The 24,451-nt window shown below is 39.3% G+C and overlaps 1 protein-coding gene and 1 long non-coding RNA gene across 3 annotated transcripts; both read right to left on the reverse strand.

Moving 5' to 3' along the window:
• Nucleotides 1–8,748: 8,748 nt before the first annotated feature.
• LOC130466925 (uncharacterized) lies at nt 8,749–10,818 on the reverse strand. Of its 2 annotated transcripts, XR_008927083.1 has the most exons (3): nt 10,038–10,818; nt 9,615–9,676; nt 8,749–8,978 (listed from the first exon to the last, which is right to left on the reverse strand). It is a non-coding gene; the product is annotated as an uncharacterized lncRNA (long non-coding RNA). The 2 variants fall into 2 exon arrangements; XR_008927082.1 differs by having other exon boundaries at nt 8,749–9,676.
• Nucleotides 10,819–15,232: 4,414 nt separating this feature from the next.
• Nucleotides 15,233–23,879, reverse strand: LOC110804796 (uncharacterized). Its single transcript, XM_022010401.2, has 5 exons — nt 23,549–23,879; nt 22,900–23,016; nt 18,169–18,203; nt 16,493–16,593; nt 15,233–15,624 (listed from the first exon to the last, which is right to left on the reverse strand). Exons 1-5 carry the CDS (start codon nt 23,731–23,733, stop codon nt 15,538–15,540), a joined length of 525 nt encoding a protein of 174 aa, XP_021866093.1. The 5' UTR covers nt 23,734–23,879; the 3' UTR covers nt 15,233–15,537.
• Nucleotides 23,880–24,451: the final 572 nt, after the last annotated feature.

The raw sequence follows: 24,451 nt of genomic DNA on the forward strand, positions 1-24,451 counted from the left end.
GCTCGAAACAGCCCTCAAGTCCCTCAAAGCTTCTAGGAAGCCAACCAGCACCCGGCTATTCCTGCTCGGGGTCATCACTCTACTCACAAGAGCCAGGAGAAAGAGCTGAACCCTCTGCTCCGCAGATATATCCGCACCGCGGATCGCGGCCATGATCACCTTCACAGGAGCATGTGTGTCATCAGCCATCAAGTCGACAACAGGGCCGATCAACTCCCTGACACCTCCCGAATACCACTTCAAATCAGAATAAAAAATCACGTTCCTCTCAGAGAAGGGAAGGCCCGTGATCATAGCAAACTCGAAAGGGGTAATGGTGATCTCCCCCCATGCCATATGAAAAGTGTTGGTGGTATCCCACCACCGCTCCAACAGGGCTTGAAGTCGGGCTTTGACGCCCGTCCTCCCTTGAGCATCTCCCAAGGCAGGCCAGAAATCAACCAGGCCCGTCTGCAACCAGATCTCCCTAGTCTCCGCGTCGTCATAGACAACCGGAAAAACATCATGAAGGTCCTTCAAGGACCAAAAAGTATGCAACGGCTCTCGATCAGCCTACAGATGAGCGGATCAGTTTAAAATCTATATAAATTCAAAAGGCAAAGCACAATACAAGACTCACCAAACCAGCGCGAGGCCGCTGGGACAAATGAAACTCCGGTCGGAACACAAGATCGGAAGGCCTCCAGCCATTGCCGACAAAGGTAGGCACCCTCCGCGGTACCATGCCTTGCTCTGGCACGTTCGTTGTCGCCGCTTCGTCATCCTAAGCGTCCTCCATGGCAGCTCGAACCGCCGAACACTCGTCAAGCTTTCTCCGGGTGTGACGAGGCATACTAAGTCATTCGAAATACAAAGATATCAACATACAAGATTGGGGGCTATCTTATACTAGCCCGTACAAAAGTCAAAATTCTAGAAATCCCTAGTGGCAATGCAAATTCAGCCAGGGACCTTTACTTCAACATACAAATTGTACACCAACGCCTGGGCTATCCATGCTGAAGCAGATATACAAGTTCTACACCAATGCCTAGGCTATCTATGCCGAAGCAGGTATATAAGTTCTACACCAACGCCTAGGCTATCCATGGAAGCAGGAATGCAAGTTCTACGCCAACATCTAGGCATCCTAGCCTACTCTCCCACAAGACCCAACAAGCTAGGTCACCAGTGAGACCACTATCTACAAATACCAAGTACAAAGTTCAAGGAAAATTTTGAAATTCTACCAGTTCCAAATGAGCAAAGTTTTCAAAATTCGAGATTCTACAGAAATTCAAATTCTACAAGTTCCAACAGTTCAAGTTTAAGTGGCTATCAAACAATTTTCTACAAGATTCAAGAAGCCTACTATCATACAAGCATCATATCAGCAGGCATTTCAAAGTACAAAAATCAAAGCTATATGCAATCCTAGAGATTATTTCATAAGCAAAACATGAAATACTTACATGGACAAGGCAAGAACAACAAGATCAAGGGGAGAGTATTTCAACCTTTGAGAGAGAAAAAAGCAAGAGAAGGGAAGTGTTTGCTCTCCAAAATGGCACAGCAAAGGGGGGCTTTTATAGCCCAATCCCGCGCCAAACGCCGAGACCTGCGCCAGGCGACGAGCTGCCGCATGCGCGGAATCTTTAGCGCACGGTCCTCCGTGCTGATTGCACGTTCTTTGCTGCTACGTTTTCTGCACCAGGCATCAAACATCAAATCATGCTACCCTCCGAAATTACAGGTATATACATGTATCTCCAAGCACCAACAGATGAATATCTCAAGAATACGAAGTCCAAAAAATACAAGAATTCAGGCGTTCGACTCCAAACGGACCCAAGCTCCAGGAAAGTCAGCCAAAATTTCAAAATTCAAGAGCCAATAAAAATCTCTTCTCCCCAACAAAGCACATCCCCAGCGGATTAATTCCGGGTACTCAAAATTCAAAATTCAAGATTCAAATATCCAGGATTCAAAATTTTCGATGCCAAGCTCCGTCCTAAACCAAAGGCGGAAGAGCAATACAAGTACAAACCAGAGTCGTCACACCCACAGGGAGGTAGACTCTATCTTTTTTCTAACGCCTGTTTTGTGTAGGTACCGGCGTACAAAGAATGGTCTTGATTGCAGAACATCTTGATCGTTCTCCGTTCCAAGTCGAAAACTTTGACTTGTGCTTTCCTCACCGGACGCTCAGTCAAAGTGGGGGCTTCTGTAGACACCTAAATCGTGTCTCCCCATTGGGATGATGACGATACCATTATCCTTGTTAGGTGGTTGGAACAACTCCGTGCGGAAGTCCCAATTGCTAGAATATATTCCAAAATCCAAGAGCCAAAGTCCAAACCCCGAGGTCGTTCCCATCACAGAACTCGGTACAAAATACAATTTCCAAAAATCATTTTTAAAATCCAATTACAATATCACCCAATGGACCACTTCATTGGTTTTACAAGGCCATTTCCAGTCGAAACGACACTAAGCAATCCAAATTCGGGCGCCGACCCACAAAACCGAGCAAGTCGGGCCTCGTCCTGTAAAACCGAATTCAAAAACCGGAAACGGCTAGTTTTTAGTCGCAAGCTTCCTTAATCCCCAAGCAAGACTACGTGCCAAACAATGTACAATTCGTACAAAGGTACGCCCACTACAAGCCAAACACAAGGACAACATCTTCGTCCTTGTTTGGCAGCTTCTGTGCCACGTCAGCTGCGCCCAGCGCAGCTGCTGCGCTAGACGCTAGCGTCAGCTGGCGTTTATCCCTTCGTTTTCCTATTTAAACCCCTAATTTTCAGCATTTTAGGGGAGGCAATACACAATCAGAACGTCGTAATACAAAAATTGCTCCTCAAAATTCAAAATACAAACTCTTCAAAAACTTCATACAAATCTCAAAATTCTAAGCAATTGGGAGCTCCAAGAGGAATTCTAGCCTAAACCTAACTAGGTATTTCCGAATCCCAATCCTAATCTACAATGTTTCTATGATTTCTATTTCAAAATGATTGGCACTTTTATTCTTAAATGTGTCACTTGCAACAATCACATACTCTTACAAAATCAACACTTTCTATGATACAAATACAAAGTTTCAAGATTCAATGATGTTTAAGGTTGTTTGTAATCACTTCCTTAAACTAGAATCATTTTCAAACCATGGAGTAATCAAAGGTGAGGCCTTTTAAATGTTAAAAGGTCTAATCTTTGAGATTCAAGACTCCATTTTTCAATATACAAGTTCAAGTTTCCAAATTTCAAGATTCAATGATGTTTAAGGTTGTTTGTAATCACTTCCTTAAACTAGAATCATTTCAATACTTGGGGCATATCAAAGATGAAATCTTTTCAACATTAAAAGATCTAATCTTTGAGATTCAAGACTCCTTATTTCAATATACAAGTTCAATGTTCAAGATTCAAGATTTCAAGTTCAATTTCTATATTCAAAATCTAAGACACTTTGGGTTGAGCAACTTAACCTAAAGTTGAGATTTTTAGACTTGAATCCGTGTCGGACACACTTATTCTTAAGAAGTCGTTTGGCGTTCAGATCTCAAATTCAATAGTACAATTTCAGTACCGCACCTTTCGATTATGCACTTCAATATTGCAATTTCTATATTGCCTTTAAATATTGCACCTTTCAATTCCGCACTTTCTATTTATGCAACTTTACTTGCCTAGTCCTTCTAGGCAATGTGGTTTCCCACCTAGTCCCTTTCTAGGTGGTGATGTATTTTACTAATTACGGACTTATTTTCTATTGTGATGTTGCTTTACTTGTTTATCGCTTTCATCACCTCACATGCTAAATACAAAATACAATTACACCACGCTTAACAAAGATAATTTTTGGACAAACCGGACTTAGGTTCCCTTGAATTAACTTTAAAGCTAAGTGGTCACAATACAAAAGTAGAAATTCTATTTGTGCAAGTTCTAAATTCAAACCCACATAGTGTCATGACTAGGGTATTTTCGAAAATGTTTTGTGCCATGCATTTGAATATATTTCTAAGGTTCGCGGAATAAGAATCTCGTTCCGTTGCCCGGATCTCACCCATCCGTTTCTAAGATTCAATGCCTTATCCTAATAGAGTCATTTTTGGTCTTTCCAAACGGGACCTTTAAAAATGTTTGGTGGCGACTCCTTTGAAATCCAAAATTACAAAAAGCCTTCCGTAGGGGATAAAAATTACAAAAAGGCGGAAGAAAAACCCCCCTACACTACGTATCTTCCCTAAGTAAACTTAGTTTAGAATCAGGTCGCGCGTAGTTCTTGTTAAGGAGCAAGCGAAATAAATCTGAGTTAGGCTTTATTTTGCGTTGAGAACTCCGAAAAAAGAAGTTTGCACGAGAAAGGTTGTACAGAATTATGCGGCGTGTACCCCCTAAGTGTTCAGAATTTTTTCTTGAAAGTGCAGAAAAATTTCGAGACCCTTAAATCTGAGCGCTAGAATTCAGCCCTAGAATATTCTAGCGTTGCGTACTGTAGCGCTGGAATTTTCTTGCGCTCTGGGAGTAGTTGCGCACATGATTTGTGTCGTTTTATGTGTATGTAATTTGCATATTTTGGTCATGTACTAAAGAATTTTGAACTATGATTAAGCATGCTTTGCAAAGTTTCCTGGTCTAGTACGTAAAATAGTTAATGGCTCATTATTTTATTCTGTATTCGTGACTTAAGATGGTTTTGTGAGTGGTGCTCACATGGGCAAGATGTGGGCATATATGTATAGATGCTGAGCGAGTGCGTGAGCGCGATTTCCTCAAGATAATTGTTTATTTATTATTTTTCGATGGTTGCCCACTTGTACCAAATGAATGTCCGGTATATAATTGTTCGTCTTAAGTCACTTACGGATTAGTTGAGTGAGTTTACGTGCGCGCATTGGGCCTAAGGTGGACCCTGGTTTATTTTGTTCGCAAAGCTTCTTAATTTTTATTCTTTGATCAATAGTGTGGACTTGAAGGTTGTTGCTGATTTTATTGAAAATTAAATTGAAAACAAACAGGAATGAAGTGAAGAGTTCGTCTAATTAAAGTTTTTCGGGAAATGGCGTCCGGATTTATTGGAAACAACTTAAATAGTCTTAGGTGACAGTTATTCTAGACTTGAGACTTAGACTGGACCCTGGGGTTCTAGCTCGGTGGCAGGTTCACTTGCGAAGGATTCTGGCCCCTCTCTGATAGTCATTTCAAACTTGATTCCCTTCGTATTGGTCCACTTGACGGTCCGGCACCAACCCTCTTTATTTCTTGCAGCAGTGAAGGATGATGGAGTGATTAACTGGATTGGATCAAAGCTTTTATCTTGTAGTGCTAGGGTGATCAGCTCGGGTTTCTCCTCGAATGGATTCAATTCATCGAACAGTGATTGCAAAGCTTGCTCTTCTATGGATAGCTCGTTCTCGGGTCCTTCAAGGGCAAGGTATATGCCTCGCCCAAGAGGTCACAGTCGTGGAAAATCTCGAAGCCGGGCTTTCGGGCGCCGTTACTAGTGAATGGCTCCAGGAAGCGGTAACAGGGATGATCTTCGCCTTCCCGCATAAACATACCGTTCAAAGTCAGCTGGTATGGCTGCAGGGTGGGTCTTTCACGTCCGCCATGGTTTTCAGATCGTATTCTTTCCATGCGCATTTGCCTTTTGCGAAGGTTTATTTCTCCCTTTTGTGGTTGGTAACCCAAACCAAATAGTGGGGAGAATGTAGGTAAAGGAAGGTAAGTCATGTCTCTTCCCCTTACGCCTAGCGACATCCCTGAAAAGTATCCTTGGGATAAAATCATTCTTGCTATGATTTGTGATGCTCGAGGATCCAAGAATGTTAGATCGTATACCTTAATGGTTAAGACAGTTTCTTCTATTTGTAAACCGGATAAATCTTCTCCTTTGCCCGTGACTTCAGTCATAGAACAACTGACGTCGATTGGTGGGGCGTGGATGGCTATTGTTACTCTGTTATTTTTCAGTTTAACCATTTGGTGCAGAGTTGAAGCTACACCTCCTAAGTCATGAAGCCATAGGCCTCCAAGCAGGAGGTTGAATGTGGGTTTGATGTCCACCACTTGAAACTCCGTAGTCCTTGCTACGGGTCCGATCTGAATGGTAAGTTTGACTTTTCCATGCACCGTTCATTTGGAATTGTCATAGGCTCTTATTCCTTGGTTAGATGGCTGAAAGTCAGCGTCTTTTAGGCCTAGGAATCGAGCCGTGTGGAGCGGGAAAACGTTTACGGCCGAACCGTTGTCTACCAATCCAAGAGGGATGTTTTGGCATTTGCATCCGATTATCAAGTAAAGTCCCTTGTTGTGGGCGCTTCCTTCTTTGGGTAAGTCTTTTTCGGTAAAGACTATGGACCAATCTTCTAAGTCCCGAGAAATACGATTTACTAGCGAGTCTGGAGTGATGTCTGGGGGAACTGAAACATGGTCGAAGGACCTGATCACCTTGTCCCGGTGCACTTTCGAGGTGCACATTAGATCCCAAATGGTGATTTATGCCTTGGTTTTCTTTAGCTATCTTAAGAAGGGATCTTCTAGAACCTCGGCTATGGTGTTAGGCTAAGTGTGTTCGGGATTTTTCCGAACCAGGGTATCTCTCGCAGGTGGCGGATTGATATCCGGTTGATATATTCTTCCGGATCGGGTTAAATTATTAACCTCGGTTTCTGCCGGAGGAGGGTAGGTGAACAACACCACATGCTAGTCTTCAATGAAGTAGTTCTGGCCTATGGCCTCAGCTTGGAACAAATAGACATCGTCCGAAATATCGCAGATGTCGCCACATTAGTGGATCGCCGGTGATTGGGCCAGCGGTTTTCCTTGAGGTGTTATGTAGATCAAGGGGTCAAAAGATGTGCACTCAAGGTTCACATCTTGGAACAAATAGTCATCGTCGGTATCATCGTCCCAAATGCCGCAGATGTCGCCACATTGGTGGATCGCCGGTGATTGGGCCAGCGGTTTTCCTGGAGGTGTTATGTATATCAAGGGGTCAAAAGCTATGCACTCAAGTTGATCGAGTGTTATGCAGCAAGTTTCAAGAGGACTTTTGTCGTTGCTTGGCTTGTGAACGTTAGGTACAAGAATGATGTTATCCTCTATCATATCTTGTATCGTATTCTTGAGGAACCAACAATTTTCAACATCATGGCCCTTTCCTCTATGGTATTTGTAGTAAGCAGAGTTGTCCCATTATTTTCCTTTGACTGTCGGCTCAGGTGTTGGTCCTAAAGGAGCCATTTTTCCTTGAGCGTAGAGTCGGTCATAGGCCGCCTCTAGAGTGGACCCTAGTGGGAAAACCTTTCGGCCTCTGGTCCAACGCTTAGTCCTTGGTTGGTTGTCTTCAACAGCGTGGACTTCTTGCGCTTGGGAATGTTCTCCCTTCTTGTAAATATTGTTTCGTGGCGCGTACTGCGGCCTTGGCGTAGCGTTTTGGGTATTTTTGAAGAGATCATCTTCAATTTTGATGCCCACATCGTAGACTCTTTTGAAGGAGTCAAGACCGAGGAACGAACGTGTTGCTTGTAAGCAGGGTCTAAGTTATCAATAAAATTTTGGACTAGCTCAGGATCGGGAGGCCTCTGTATTATCTGAGAGGCTTGCTCTCTCCATCGGGCTAAGTAAGTTGTGAAACCCTCGTTCTTTTTTCTGCAAAAGAACTTCTAACTCGCGCATAGTTACATGAAAGTCCATGTTAGACGAGTACTGCTGGACGAAGATGTTAGTGAAGTCTTCCCAAGTGGGGAAGGTTTTGGGGTCCAGCTCATAGAACCACTGGAGTGCAGTTGATTCTAAGGAAAAGGGGAAGGCTGGTAAGTACATGGACTTGTCCACGCCTTCAAGGTTCATCGCGCCCACGAAGCTTAACATGTGATTTCTGGGGTTATCTGTCACCTTAAACTTGGGAAGATCAGATGAATTGAATTTTTTTGGTAATTTGTAAGTAAGAGGTTTAGGATCGAGCAAGAAGAATTTTCTTCCCATGGTCAGCTGTAGGACCATTTTCTCAATTTTCCTTTCATTATCCTGCTCATTTTGGGCCTGAGTAGCCGTTAACTTTTTTTTTTTTCATGCTAAGCTGTTCCATAGCATTGGCCATTAGCTTGACCTGTGCGGTCAAATCTTCGAGCGACATGTTGCTAGTTGGTGTAAGAGAGAACAGAGGCTGGAAGACTGGAGAACCTGTAAAAGGAGAGTGACGGACGGAGACATGGGTTACTATTTCTGCAATCGGACTAGCAATAGGGGTAGAAGACTCGAGACGCGTTAATCTTTGATCTTCATTTCGGCACCTAGAAGCGGAACCGACCCTATGTTATAAGACAACTATTTAGGATAACGGATTTCTTTATTTTTGGACAAAATTTTGGACATAGACTCAGAATGGCTCAATTTTTGTAAAAGTGGTTTTTCGAAGACTTAGCTTAGGTGGACGTCGAAATTTTAGCTTGAATGGTGTAATTCCAGTCATACGTGTTATTGCTGAGCCAATAATTACTTTACGAATCGTTTATATTTTAAGCCAGGAGTACGTGAAAGTTGCCGAGGATTGAATCAGTGGGCGCCAGAAATTTTCAGCGTTGTTATGTGCAGCATTGGAATATGTAACGCCCCGACTTCTAAACACCATTAATTAGGTTAATTACCTTTAATTAGCAGCGGAAACCCTAATTTAGTTGGAGCGTCACTGCCGTATCTCCCTCGTGGGAAATACAAGGCGACATAACCTTTTTAAATTTACTGACTACTGTTGAGTAACTGTAATTATACTTCACTTCGATTAATTCTTTAATATTTACACCGAAATCTAAATGAACTTTAATAAATATTCCTAACATTGATTAAACATAAATATTAAAATCTAACTTAATACTTAGAGTTTAATTAATACATCCATTATTACTAGTGAGACATAGTTATCTTTATCGATCGTGAATTTGATGGTTGCATCCTCACTCTAAGGCATCCCATGATCTTCTTCGTACCTAAAACAAAAGCAACATCGTGAGCCGAGGCCCAGTAACATACTACCCTAACAACGTAAATTCATTTCAATTCATTTTATTTAATTTGCAATCAGGGAGAATAGAATATAATAAAACACTTTCATAAATGCATTATAATAAAACATCACTTATAACTTGAAACTTTAATAGATCCCATTATCTTTCATAAAACCTTCATTTTACTTGGTAACTGACAAGTTAGCATTGCGGGACGCCTCCCACCTTGCGATAGTCCTCAAGGAGCACTCTCCCTTGTTGGACATACGCCCGTACCTGATTCGTTTTTTTTTTTAAAGCTTGCGGTAACCCTCAAGGAGCACTCTCCCTTGTTGGGTATTCCGCGGTACAGCGGTACGTGCACGACCTAGAAATAGTAACCCCACTAACTGCCAGAACCGGTTACACTTTTATTTATCATGTTTCGTATCTTATTCGTAACTCATCATTCTTATAAAATCATTCATAAACACATTTGAATATCATCATGCATAAAACACACTTTGTAAACACAATTCATATCCCACAATCCATTAAAACATATCATTATAAACATATTTCATAAATTCATAAAACACAGTTCATAAGGGGATTGTGGGTGTTAGCAATAGATGTTACCTCAACCGTAGTTTATATTCCCTGTTCGATGGACCGTTCTTCCTGAGCTCCGAGTCCAATTTCTTTCAAAAGATTAATTATCGAATTAGCATTAAAATAATAAATACTTTTAAAACCAATATTTTAAAATAAAATCTTTTAGCTTTATAAATTCATAAATCGATTTTTATAAAATCTTAGTGAATCCATTTTAAATCAAGCTAGTAACTTATATACTTTAGATTAATAATAAAAATAATAAAACAATTTATAAGTACATAATTTAGATTCATCAACTTTATTTATTTATAACATGAGTATTATTAATTATTAACTATACAAAATAGAATAATTTATTTAGTTAAGAAATCACTTCCTACCTATTTGAAATAGTCATGCGTATAAACCAAAGAAAGGGAACAAAGTTAGTAAGATTATTCTTACCCAAAAATAAATAATAGTAAAGTGGGTTGACCTTATTGTTAGGAATAAGAGTACTGACTACTCAGTACAATTTAATTTGGAAATTGATTCCAAATTTTGGGAATTGGTTGCACAGAGACACAAACAAGGAGGAAGGAAGGAAGGGAAAGGGGCGACAGCGACTTGGTGGCTAGGTGGTGTGGCGGCGAGGTGGAAGGGAGGGAGCAAGGGCGGCGATGATGGTGGTTGTGCGAACCGGAAGAGGACAGGGGTTTCGAGTGAGGAGGGAGGCAGGGGAGGTTGCAGGGCGTTGCTGGAGGCGGCTGGTTGGTCTGGTGACAGGGCGGCGGCGGGACGGAAGATGGAGGCCGAGGGTGGTCAATGGTGGCGGCAAGAACAGAAGGCGGTAGTGGTGGTGGTGGTTAAAAGTCGAATCGAAGGTACTGAAAATGGTGAAAACTCCATTGTTTTTAATGGTGGTTAGAGCTTGGTTGAAGGTGAATTCAACTTGATGGTTTCTGGTTCAATTTGCTGGCTATTTATAGTGATGAATGGTGTTGGATGACATAGGAGATAACATCAATTGAAGCTCCATTGATTGACAAATGTGAAGCTTAATTGATGGACAAATGTGAAGAGGAATTCAGAATTGATGACTAAGGCATAGAAATTCTGATTAGTGTCATGGAATTGATGAGTCAAATTGAGATGAACAAGGGTGGTGACAAGTGGAAAGTAAGCTTGACTTCCATGGAGAAAAAGGGAAAGTGGCGTGAGGGAGAAGAAGGGAGTAAGAAACTGATTTTTGGTTTCTCAATTGAAAAAGGGGTACTTTGGTAATTGCAAAATATTAGAAAAATTTCTGAATTTTACTCCTCTAATTGAACTTAAATCGAAAATAGTTACAACTTTAAATAAAAAATTATGAAATCAAAATAATAATAATCTTATCATTAAAATATTTAAATTTCCAAGTCAAAGTAATTTAAAATTGGAAAAAAAAAAAGTAAGATTTAAAACGGTTTTGCGCTAGTAAAAATAATTTAGCATAATTAATCAGGTTTTATAAATTCGGGGTATTACAGAATATTTCTAGCGCGGGCCTATGATGCGCTGCTATTTTCCAGCGCTTGCAGGCTCTTTTCATGATTTGCTTTTGTAGTTGACCCCTTTTAGTCAATTTTTCGTAGCACGAATTTCACTAATCTGAGCCCTTCGTTTGAGCGTTTGTGCACTCAAACGTTCAGCATTCAGACGCGAAAGGATATAATTCGCGCGTACTGGCCTTTGGGTTTGATTGGTAAGAGCTAATTTGGATTAGTATTTTGACTTGATAAGGCTCAATTCCGTGAGAATACCTTTGGCGCAATTTTGAATATGCGTTTCGTAATGGGTATTTTCAGCCAGACCTACGTAATGCTTAAGGAAAATGTGTATTTCGTCTTTCGAATTAGTTGCACAAAGGTTCCACTCTTTAACTTTTAAACTCTAATTTGCAGGCTTGAATGTGAGGAATAAGCAGGGTTGCGTTGGAATAAAATAACGCACACTAGCACAACGCCATATTTTTCCAGCGCTTGCTTAGTCAGCGTAGTTTAGTTTCTGGCGCTGGCCATTTTGGCTTGTTTATTTCCTCGGTCCAGGCGTTAGAATTTTCTGGCGCACGTGAGATGCGCGCTAGAAAATTCTAGAGCTGCCTAGGGTAGCGCTGGTTTATTCTGACGCTTTGACTATGGCTGCGGAACTTTATTCTGATTCATAGCTTTATTTATTTATTTCGACATTTTGAAGCATTTTGTGAATTTTGAAAAACGTTGTTGACCTTAAACTAAGTGTCTGGTTTGTTAGTTTCACATAGCACATAAGATATCTACACGGAATTAACAACAAGCATGAATTCAGGTATAATGCGCATTTAGTTTATGCTAGTCTTTAAGGTATAATAGGCTTGGGTGTCAAAGTGTACCAAACCTATCGCCAATCCCATAATAGGCCCTTGTCAGAGTAGCCAGGTTCATGACGAATTTTATCAAGGCCTATCCGGTACGTGTTGGAGTGGCATATCCCGTGAATGGACCTAGGAGATAAGCGGTTTAATTTTGGTGGATGTGTTACATTGCGAACGTGTCGAGTGGACAACATCCGAAGCGCGTGCACCCCCGTGCTGATAGGTGTCCTTATTCCGAGCTTCCGAGATGAAACATGCCAATGAAGCCGAGATTAAGTATTCGGTTCTGTTGCGATCATTCGTCACATTGAATACTTCAGGTCGTCCCAACTTAATAAGGAAAAATAATTGTGGCATAGAGTTCTATTTTTTCTATACGGCTTCCTCACCGGCGCAGTTCTTGCACAACTTACTTCAATATTGTCCCCAGCGGACTCGCCACTGTGAGGGGGTCGAAAAAATACGACGGGACACCTCTAAAAGAGTATACGGCCTGTACGACTTTTTCCCTCTGGATGTGGCAAGCATATTAAGTAAATATGAAATAAATGTGGGCATTAGCCTCTTTTTTACTAGTGTGTAGGAGTCGCCATTCAGTTTAAGAAAACTGACAAAATCCGATTATCGTGATATGCTTGGAATGCAAACATATTTGACTCACAACAACCATAGGTTCCCTTGGGATCCCTGATGTGGAGATTCCTCAACGATATCCAGCGGAGCAGAGATTGAGAGTTCGGGGGTCGTTTACTAAAATGGGGAATCCCAGCATTAGTCCACGCGGCGGTCCTTACTAGTTCAATGCAATGACGAAAGGGACATGCGTTATGCTACATTACTAATTTGAGTTGATTTTATTGCACATATATTTGCTAAACAGTCGTCAAAAGGGTGATTTAGATTGATTTAAGGAACTTAGCAATAATCAGATTTGTCCATAAGCAGATTAAGTGAGCAAATTTATATGGTGATGAAAGCTGTATAAATTTAGATTTCAGGTTACAGTATAGCGTAGGCTATACTGCGGTTCTCAGGAACACCTACCACTTGATTTTGCTGGCTTTCCTTTTAACTTTTGAACTTTCCGGTAACTGACTGACTGCGGGACGGGATTCTTCCAGAGTTTTGTATGTTTAGGCTAGGGATTGGGTCAGAACTTTGGCAGCGTCTGAACTGAACTGGGTGATCGTGCAAGTAGCGTCTGCTTAACAATGTGTTAATACGGCAGACGGATGAGAATGCGGGACAGAGAAAAGCTTCGATCAATACTCAAGCTTGGGGTTTTTAGGTTGGGATTGTGTGTTATTTTCCGGATTTCAGAGGCTCTATTTATAGTGTAACAGGCCAGGATAAGATAAGTTCGAAGAAATGAGAGTTTTCTGAAAATCAACCCGCAGTGCTAGAAAATTGTAGAGCTTTGATCAGGAGCGATGTTGTTTTCTAGCGCTCATCAAGTCAGCGCCAGATCTGTATTTTAACAGCTGGATTAAAACTTTATCTTTGCGTGATTGGGTGATAACCAAATTGTAGCGCCAGAATATTGTGGCGCTGTGTTTGGTGCGCTGGAAATATTGTAGCGCATGTTTGCCGAGCGCTAGAATTTTCTAGCACTGGTGTTTTACTTATACTTTTCCAGACTTATCCGATTTTATCCGAATCTCAATCACTGTTTTATCTCTTGAGAAAATTAGTTGGGATGCAACTCCTATTCTTTATCCAAGGGGAAATCAGCCATTATCGATAATTATAAATTCATCCATAATTAATTTTAATTAGGAGAATATTTATTAGTTGTATGTGTCTAAAGTATAATCTAATCAGACAACCGAATTGTCTAATACTCTGGAATAGAGTTTTAAAATTAAAAACTCTCTTACCAGAAAATAATGTCCGGCCCAGCCGTCTAGGGCTAGGTTTGACACATTTGATGAATAGGGAGGAAAATAATTTTGTTTATGTACCCTTATTTGTTTTCGTTTTTTAATAAACAAGGCACCGAATGAGGTAATAACAAATATATCCATCATTAATTTTAATTAGGAAAATATCTATAAGTTATATGTATCCAAAGCATAATATAATCAGACAACCAAATTGTCAAATACTCTTAAAATTTTAAAATTCAAAACTTTCTTATCAAAAAATAATTTCTGGTCCAGACGTCTATGGCTTGGTTTGAGGTGGGTGTGGATACACGGACGGGTGATGAAGCGGGGTTAATTTTATTTCCTTCTGCGAGGCGGAAATTAGGATAGGGATGAGTATCATACCTATCGTGGTGACAGGCATGTGAGATGAGAATTTTCGGCATGTACAAGTGTTGAGGGACCAATCTCACCCTGTTTTGAAGTTATCTCTAACTGTATAAGGTATATGGTGGAGGTAGGTGTTAAATGGCAGGGTATAGATGGTAGCTAGGGAGTATTAAGTGGGTATGAGTATCGAAGTAAAGAGCGGGGCAGTAACAAATATATATTCTTCATTGGTTTTAATAGAAGATTATATTTAAGATTTATTTTGATGATAATTTTCTATAGCTATAGTTTAGTAAAAGTTTAGATATGCAAATTTAATATTCACATCATAAATCGTGCATCGTACGGGCACTATACTAGTTAACACTAAATTCAAGAACCACATAAAAGAAACATCCAACATCACCAAACAGAATCCAAAACAAACTACCCACCAGAAAAACAAAAATTAAACATACTAAAAACACAAAACAAACGAGACAGCTAAGGCAAGGAGACAAGCACAACCAAACCATCCCTAAACCAATCAAGGGTAGTAACACAATTTCAACAAAATCAAATGAACATAATACCAAAACAAAAAACCTAACTTAATCTTTAGCTATACTATCAAGATCGAGGTAATTCGACACCACAAGACGGCGGTGACAAGGTTAACTCCAATAAAAAGGTTGCCAACTATTAAATCATATCATACAAGCCGTCTTGGTTCCTCCTACTTCTCTTTCGAAAAAACAGCCAATCTACGATGGCGAGATCACGAGGGAACGGTGGAGCGCTAATGAAGCAGGCTTGCCGACGACATTGGTGAACAGTGAGTGCTCAAGCACCAGCAAGCCTACTTGGGGGAGGGGGAGGGGGAGGGGGTAGGGTTAGAGTGGGTGTGACAGTTGCTTACAAGTCGCATGTACACCCTGAATCGTAAGTGTTTACTTAATTAGTTTGTAATGGGCTTGTATGCAATGGTTAATTTGTTTGATTTCTTAGTTCATACTAAGTTGGTTTTCCATCTGTTAAAGAAAAAACAAAAATGGTATTTTCCAATTGACAAAATTAAAAACATGTATGAATGATATTTCAAACACAATACACCCAACCGACCAAGCTATTGTTGATGTACATATTACATAGCATTAAACCACCACGAAAATTATCAAAGCCGCCTTTTCCAGAGCATTTGTTGCACTTATTCTTGAAAATGATATTGTACCAAATACAACAAGTACGTAGCACCAATTTTCCGCCGCTAGTCAAAGGCAGCATCAAAGCAGAGCAAGAGTTTGCTGAAAACTTTTGATTTGGGTCACATGACCTAATATTATGAACGCACTCCATAGGGAAGGAGAGCTGCTGCAACTATTCTACCTTCCTCGTTCAAAATGTTGTACGTAGAGGCAGCATTTCGCTGAAACAAAGCAGGGCAAGGATGAGTGGCCAAAGTTACGTATACATTATTCAAACTCTAGGAGGCAACTTGGCAAGATACGTATGATGCCACTGCAGTTTGGCATATAGTGAAACGGAGGCTCTCACAGAACCGCAAATGTATTAGCATCCAACAACTTATGGGGTAAGGTAAAGCAGAATCATATTCATTAATAGGAAACCTAGAAGATCATATACAATTCCCGGAATCATTTCAAGGAATGCATATAGAACAGTAAAAAAACAGACTGCTAGGAAGCACAAAAATTACAAAAATAAAAAGGTTTTATCCTCAGGGCACAGGCATTCTGAAAAATAGTGTTGCTCGAATTCTTTTCAGTAGCATCAATAAAGCGAGTGAGTGTGTCAATTTTGGTCTGTGTATAAACATCCATGGAAAAATTGTAAACCAGGAGAATAAAATGACATAAAACAAGCACATATGCCCATGCAAACAAAATTTTCTCCTATCCAGCAAACCTCTTTTAATCCCGAAAACTTTAATTGTTCTAAAAACACAAAAAGAAGCCTTTTATTTCAGAAGCTTGCTCATATACACCATCATTTTGACAACATAGTACTCTGTTTTTCATTATTTACGAACTTCACTTTTAAAGCTTTTGGTTATTTATGCCCTAAAGAAAAAATATGCACACGTAGAATCTTGTGAGATACGTCTCAATACATATTCAAGTTATCAACTTTTTATAATTTTGATTTATGAATAATAAAGATAAATGGTTATCAAAGTTGTCGCTGGAAAATGTGAAAGACAATATTCATATTCAAACACAGCAGTCAAAGTACAATATCATAAAACAGAAGCAACATGTTTATATCACAATTACCGAGTCAACTACTTCCAATTTCATGCCTGCAGAACGAACATAGCTCCGGAGTTCAGAATTTACTGGCTCGATATGCCTTCCACAACCAAGAATCAAAATTTCTGTAACACATCACAAAAACAAATTTATTTAGCTCTTCCCCAATTTCTGTCATATTGAGGAAGCTGGATACAAGCAAAGCATAGCAAACATCAATGGGATTGTAGGGAATTAATTAGCCTGCATCGGCAGTAACAACTAACAAATAATATTCTACACTCTACAGGCACTGCCAGGAATCATTCCACATGGAATTGTAGGGAATAAGAGTTGAATCTTTTCTTTTGAGGGGGGGTTTTCTACCTTTATGGCGGGGGGAAGGGGGGATCAACATAAGTCATCCATCTCCCCATTACTGAGTTTGCACTGAAACTTTCGGCTGTATCATAAAGGTATTATGTATTTTATTTCATAGCATAATGACACCAAAACTATACAGGGGAAGATAAAAATGAAAAGTGTTCGTAGTATTACAAGAGAAGGGGAGTAATAAAACTTAAACTTGTTTTATGTCATAGCACGAATGCAGAAGGCAAGTAGAAGAAGACTAAGACCTAACTCTTAAACACTTTCTATTGCTGTGACGTCAATGACACTTGTATCTTAACTCTGAAGCTCCTTGAACCTGTAACTTCTCCATCAAAATTATGGAACAGCAGCTATAGCCGCATTGAGTAACAGAAAGCGACTTATATTCAAAATAATTCATCATATAGTGAAATCTATTGGACTAGTTGAGGAACCCTAGTTGATACAGCAACCCTTTTAGTTCCATAACTAAAGAATTTATATGATATTATGTCTGTAAAGTGGGTATTAAAGAAAGAAAGACGATTACAGGGCTTCTAAAATCCTGAAATCTCTTAATAGGTAGTCAACCATACATTGAGAAGTCCATTACTTAGTACTCCGTAATTATACTAGAAACACAGACTAACCTTCATTCAAAATTCCGCTTTTACAAAATTTTAGAATCTTTTGTCTCATAAAGTGAGAATGGAAGTGTCAAAGGTACATTTGAGTATTTGACAGTGAAACTTGCAGAGTTGTAGTTAAAATGGATAGTAGTTTAAAGTTGCAATCCGGTTGAATTGGTAAATTTGAATTGTCTAAGTAGTCTAAGGATTTTTTTTATAACTATGATGTATTTGACCCGGGTACTTATCTGTCACTCGGACAAAATATCAGTCAGTAGAGTCAGTACACAATGGTCATTTTATTCTTGGCAATGCAACACATTTATTCTAATGGTGCAGCGGCTGCAGCCTTCAGAAATAAGGAACAAAAATCAGGGCTCATAGTCTCATACTGCACAAGATTCTCCAATATGATGCTCCGGCTTCAGAAGGGTCACTTAAATCTTAAAGCACGAAACATTATCTTCAGGAAATTTACTAATTTTGAAAAATGTACAATTAGATCCATAGATAATAAATAAAACCGATGCTCTTCAAAGCTTTTTTGTAACCTCCTTTTACCGACATCCAAAATTTACAAGAATCCAGAATACCATGCCGCTTTAAATATTTGATCGTCCTTAAGATAGCATATGAAATGGAGCCATATCACGGAAACTTTATCGATAAGCTCAATACAGCATCTATAAGTGAAAGTTATTAAAAGTATGCGGTTATTACCTGGAATTGGCCGAAGAATCTGGAAGATGGACAAGCTGCATCAGAAAAAATGACGAGATAATTTTCTGAAAGACAGGCACATGGCAAGAATAACTTACTACTAGTAGTAGACAAAAGATGGACTAAGGAATACCAATTATGGGTAATTAAAAAAGAAATTCATCCGATGTTTACAAAACAAACAAGCAGGGCTCGGCACTGTAATATCTTGATGATTAGGTTTATGCATTAGGGAGAAGCCTTCTTCAGATATGCTGATGATGACCTAGTCAAATGCAGCTATCTGTTACCTTAACTCTTCTAACTTAGGTACAAATGTCAAACTCTCAACACACCCACTGACCCACATGAATATGAAGAGAGAGCACACAAAACCAAAAGTGATGCGAGAGATGTGCTCACAAATTGGCATGAGATTAAAAAAATTATAACAAAAACGAGTAAGAAGTGAACCTCAGCTATCTGCTTATGTACTTGCAAACAAATTAACATAGTAAGGAACAACCCACGTCTTTTGAAATGAAATAATTTATAGATATTATGTCCCATGCCTGTGTCCAAAATTTCGTACTTCATACAAATTTAACTATGAATTTACAGCTCTACTTTTCGAATATGAATTAAGCGTATTTCACCTCCAATTGATAACCCTTGTTGCTTTATAACTCACATCATAGATCAGGAAGATTCTTAACATGTTCGGATTTTCATGGTTAAGCATATTTCACGTTAAATTGGTAACTCTTGGTGTTTGGTAACTCAAATCATAGATCAGGAAGATTCTGCACATGTTGGGCCTTCCATGGTTGACTAGGTGCATAATGTAAGAAGGATGCATTTACGACATGCTCTTTTTTCCCCTTCCAAAGTCAAACACATATTACATACCTATACTTAAGTTGAGTCAGGTGACTCAGGTCATCGGTAGAGCAGGTAATCAATCAATTATTGCTCCTCCCTATCCATAACTTACAAGAGTAAAAATTTCTTTTTGTTTCAGTGAGCAATGAGTAGTAATGCTTTGCAGAAAGGAATTTTTTTTTCCTTTACATGGACCAAATATGTCACATAATATCAGATCATGAGAAGAAATCCATTAGCCTACACAATGTTTATCTTCTTTTTTTGGTTATGTAAGGGACTAGGAAATGAAGCATCCTGCCAAGATACCACCTTCTTGGTAGTAGCATCCTTAGTTGAGTTGACTGAAGTCTAAAGATGGGACCTAAAGTTTTAAATTTTGTAGACGACATGGATTTTGTTTAGAGAGATTGAAAGATAACACAACTTGGCAAGCTGTCTAATACGGAGTCTCTAATTTTCCTATCTTGGCGTTCCTTTAAGGGGCTAATCCTAGAAGCATTTCTTTCCAGGAAACTAGGATTTGGTGATTAAGAGTGGGCTTTTTTTTAAGAGTTGATGGATAAAATGGGATCCATTGACCTTTGGAGGTCACATCATCGATACTCAACTCTTCGTCTAATGTCTCATATTTTCACTCTTTTCGAATCTCTAAATTGTTGATAGAATTGGAGAGATTTCTGACTTAAGCGAGATATCTTCTGGTCAAAGGTGGGGAAAGAGAAGAGGATATATCTAGTATAGTATAAGTAAGTCTAAAAGGGTGGCTAAGCTGGGAATAGTTTTTATTGGAATATCTGCTTTGTCGGGAATCCTTTTCTGTTAACTAGAGACTTGAAAGTACATATGTCATGTATGTTGAATTTTGAAAAAATAGTCTCGTCATACTTGATTTTCTGAATTGATTTTAAAACTCAGATGAATTACAAAAGCAGGTGCACTTATTTTGCGCTGAGTTCTGCAAGTTCTGCAATTTTGGTTGAAATTTATACCAAGGGTGCTTTGTTGTAAAACAAACTCCTACCGTTGATCGGAAAATTTCAAGCACTTAAAACCTGTTTCTTATATGACCTAAACCTTACACTTCCGAAATCAAAGTTTTCACTTCTTAAAAGGTCGATTGTTCTCAATCCCAAGGAAACTTGCTGCAATTAAGTCAAAAGTGTTGGTGTAGACAATTCAAGAAAGATAACTAACTCCTTGGACTGGCATGATATTGAAAAGATAGCTTGCTCCAAGTCCAGTCAAATTTCAACGATCTCAGCCAATGAAGAATTTTTTATCATTTGCAACAATGAACTAGACCTCATAAAATGAGAGGAGGAAGTTTAAATTAAACTTGAATTCTGGATACAAATGCCTAGACTCAATTGGAAAAATGTGGGAGGATAGTCCATCAAAGACGTTCTACAGAGTTTCCGTTTTCCAAACAGAATGACATTTCATCATAAAAAATGATTCTGGAGAATGACAATCAGAGAATGAGAATATTCATAATTAACTTGGCAACTACTTCAAATCCTTAAGCAGAGCACAAGAATCTCCTTCGTATCATCTCCGCTCAATCCAGGAGTAGTTCTCTATCTCATGGGATGAAATGGAGCTAAAGCCCCAGCATAATCAAGCTCTCTTGATACCCTTCACTAAGGAAGAAATCAAATTGGCAGCAATGAGTATCATCGGAACAAAATCGGCAAGGCGAATGTGATTCCAGCTGCTGTATTCCATAAATTGTGGGATAGCTGATGATATCATTCTTAGAACCAGAGTTTCTTTCAAAAAGGAAATATTGTAGGGGAATGATATGTCATTTTATTACGCTCATTCCAAAATTCCAGAACCCCACAGAGGATCCCAGTTCAGGCCATTCAGCCCCTGTAATGTCATCTACAAAGTAAACTCAAAGTGCCTCACAATTTGCTAGATAATATTTTGCTGATCTTATTGGTAAATATCAAAAGACATTTGTTCAAGGAAGATTAGTGGGAGATGCAGGCCTGATTACAGATGAACGTTTAACACACATTAAGAGGGAAAAACTGGGGAAGGAAAATCTAGCAACTATCAAGGTGGACATGAGCAAGGCATATGATAGACTCAATGGGATTTCCTTAGGGAAGTACTCACAGATATGAGCTTTCCTCCACTTTGGGTGAGCTGAATATGGAATGTGTTAACACAATCCAATGCCAAATTGGAGGTCAAGTTGCAAATGGGGAACCTGCTGATTTTTTCAAGCCAAATTGTGATTCAAGGGAAGGGGGCTCCAGTACCCCTAGCTCTTTATATCATCTATTGAGGTCCTATCCGGCCAGGTAAGGCAGGCAGGGTCCCTAGTATATTTGAAAGGCATCAAAATAGGAAGAGCCCCTTCCATGCCCCAGTTGTTCTTTGCAGATGACGCCCTATTCTTCATCCAAGCGGAATAACGAGCCTGTGAAAACCTCAACATTATAATGGATCACTTCTGCAACTTTTAAGGGAAATGATCAACTGGCAACAGCCCTTTATAATTTTCTTGTGATAAAATGGCGAAAAGAATCACGATTCGGGGTAATAATTATTTAACTTGTTCTGATCAATGGGATCCTTGCATCCTTTGAAATCATGTCCTCTCCAACTTCTTTTCTGCCAAAATTCTTCTCTGCTTTGGATTCAATGGTTAAAAAGTCCCTCCTCTTCAAAGGGAAGGAGAAATCATTCAATTGGTGAAATAAGTTCATCCTAGATAAACCCAAGGGAACAGGAGGCTTGGAAGTTCACAACATTCAGCTATTTAATAGAAAATTTCTCTTCCATTACACTTGGTGATGCATGACATGCAGCATGATCTAGGGTCGCCGTCGCTTCTAGCATCTTTGTATAAGGAAAAATACAATTACTCGTCTATGGAAGCAGCAAGGATTTTGGAGGGAAATCCAATTGGTCATAGGGTTATAGAAACAATGTAGGAGTAGCCAAGAAATTCAGAGATATATGGAAATGAAGACTTGGTTCAGGTAAGGAGATGTAAGTAAGAGATCAATAGACTAAAGGCCCAAAGCTCAAATTCAAGCAGAGTATCTGTAATTCTGAAAGGGAAAACATAGCTAAAGTGTGCAATTTGGTAAATCCTGGATCCAGAACCTCAAACCAAACACATCATATGGGAATCTTTTCAGAAATGTAATGCTATGGATATGCTAGGGACATTCTCTCTCCTCAATAAACAGCCCCTAAGCTCCCACAATAACCTTAGGCGACGCAAGTTAATCTCCCTGAGCGCCACATCTACAAATCAAACTACCCTTACAGTGGACACAGATGAAGTATGGAAGAAATAAATAAAAAAAAAGAACACCAAAGATATTTCACCATTTTTAGACAAAATAATGGAGGGGGCATGGAAGAAACCCTACATACTCTCGCTCTCCTCTCAAACCACTCCCTCTATTTTTCAATGTTAAGTACCATGTCTGGTGAGCAACAACCACCTGAGCACTAGCTATAGCACCATGCCGCCACCTCCACCCATCAACAAACTGCCGCACCAGCAAGACCCAGTAAGTGGCAACCTGAGCTTTATCCCACCACCAAAATAATCTATCAATCCTCTCCCTTTATCTCTAAACAGTTGAGTCAGTTTGAATAATTCATTAATTGCAACTGAGTAGTTTCAATTGTTAGGTTGATATATCAACAAAACACATACCCTTTAAAAATCATGGAGGAGTTTTTCTACAAAATCCAGTAACGACAAGTATGCTTAGAACCTAATACATGGCTCCAACTACGCAATTTACAAACACGTAGAAAATAAATATACTAGATACGTGATGCGCCAAATATATGAAAATTGTTTTCGCAAAGAGTGCAATCAAAAGCATATACCTTTCAGGGGTGACATCTGCAAACCTCTTAGGGCTCCATGACATTAGCAAATTTCCAATACAAAGCAAGCTACCTTCATAGTTGACTCCATTTACATTAAACCCAGTTTCGTCAAACCTATCAAAATGTTGTAACAAATAAGCCAAGAACTGGATGAAAATTGATGGTCCAAAAATTCAAAAAGTGAAACCAACATGAAGTCACTGAGAGAAGTACAAATTTGACAAAACACAAACATGAAATCAACTCAAACATAGTTAAAGTTATCATATTACCATCTATATTTAATATAGTCTGTGAAACATGTTTTGAACAACCAGAAATAACACAACCCATCAATCCGAACTACCAGCTCTACCTAATAACATGTTACAACGAACATAATGAACCAAAACTTGAATTAGGTCCCAATTAGTAAATTTACCATCATGCAATTATCCTACCTTCATATTTTGAAAAACTTTATGAACAGCCCGAAATGAACACAACCCATTTACTGGAATTGCTAGCTCTATTTAGTACCAGAATGCAACAAACACAATAAGCCAAAAATTGAATAAATTTGGATGGGTCCAAAAAATCAAAGAGAGAAACAAAAGCATAATTAATGCACATATATAGAAAAAATGCACGAAACTCAGGATTATACCCTTGAAAGCGAAGTTGATCTTCGGGAACATTATCAATGAGATTGATCTGATCATATAGAGAGAAAGTGCGTCGGAGTGAAGGCAGAGGTTGAGTTATGAGATGGGGTTTTGAGATATCCTTCCTCAACACTTTCAACAGAGATGGCAACGTCTTTCCCCCGGCTGCTAGCTGTCTCAGCGCCATCTTCTTCTTCTCCCTCCCCACTCAACTATCGTCGTTTCCTATATTTTTTGGGCGAATTTGTCAAAAGTTAATTGCTTTACTCATCACCCATCTTCAATTACCAATTACTAAACTATGAGGCGCCCCCAATTAATCTCGCCGATTAACCAACTGCGTTAATCTGGGGGTATAATTGGAAAAGATAGTGGAAATATAAGGATAACGCAGGAAAACGAATAAAAATAAAGGAGAATAGAAAAAGAGAACTTGACAGCCGTTTGTTGACGGTAATGGATGGGGGCAAACGGCAGTTTATTGAATTTGTCAGAAGTTAACTCACCGTGAACATTTGAATTTCAAAAGTGAATTGTTTCAGATTTAAAATTTTATTTACAAAAATTTTCAAAAAAAATTACCTCTTCTTGACTTAGAATTTCACTGTATAGGAAAACCCTAGCCTTCGATCCAATCTGTAACTCCCGCCGCTTTCGTTCTTCTCTCACAGTAGAAGGTGATGCAGAAGATTGGTGTTTGGTTACAAAATGGCAGATATGGACTCCGCAGAGGTAAAAATTATCGTAGATACTTTTTTGTTTCTGCTATATTGATGGTATGGTGTTGTGATGTGTGTTGGTTACTGTGGTGGTCATCGTTATTTTTGTTATATAATTTTACTGTTTAATGCTGCGGTGTGTGATTTGGGGTGGTTTGAGAAGATGATGAATAGTAAAGGGACCCA

Source organism: Spinacia oleracea, chromosome 2, assembly GCF_020520425.1.
Source record: "Spinacia oleracea cultivar Varoflay chromosome 2, BTI_SOV_V1, whole genome shotgun sequence".
Taxonomy (NCBI): Eukaryota; Viridiplantae; Streptophyta; class Magnoliopsida; order Caryophyllales; family Amaranthaceae; genus Spinacia; species Spinacia oleracea.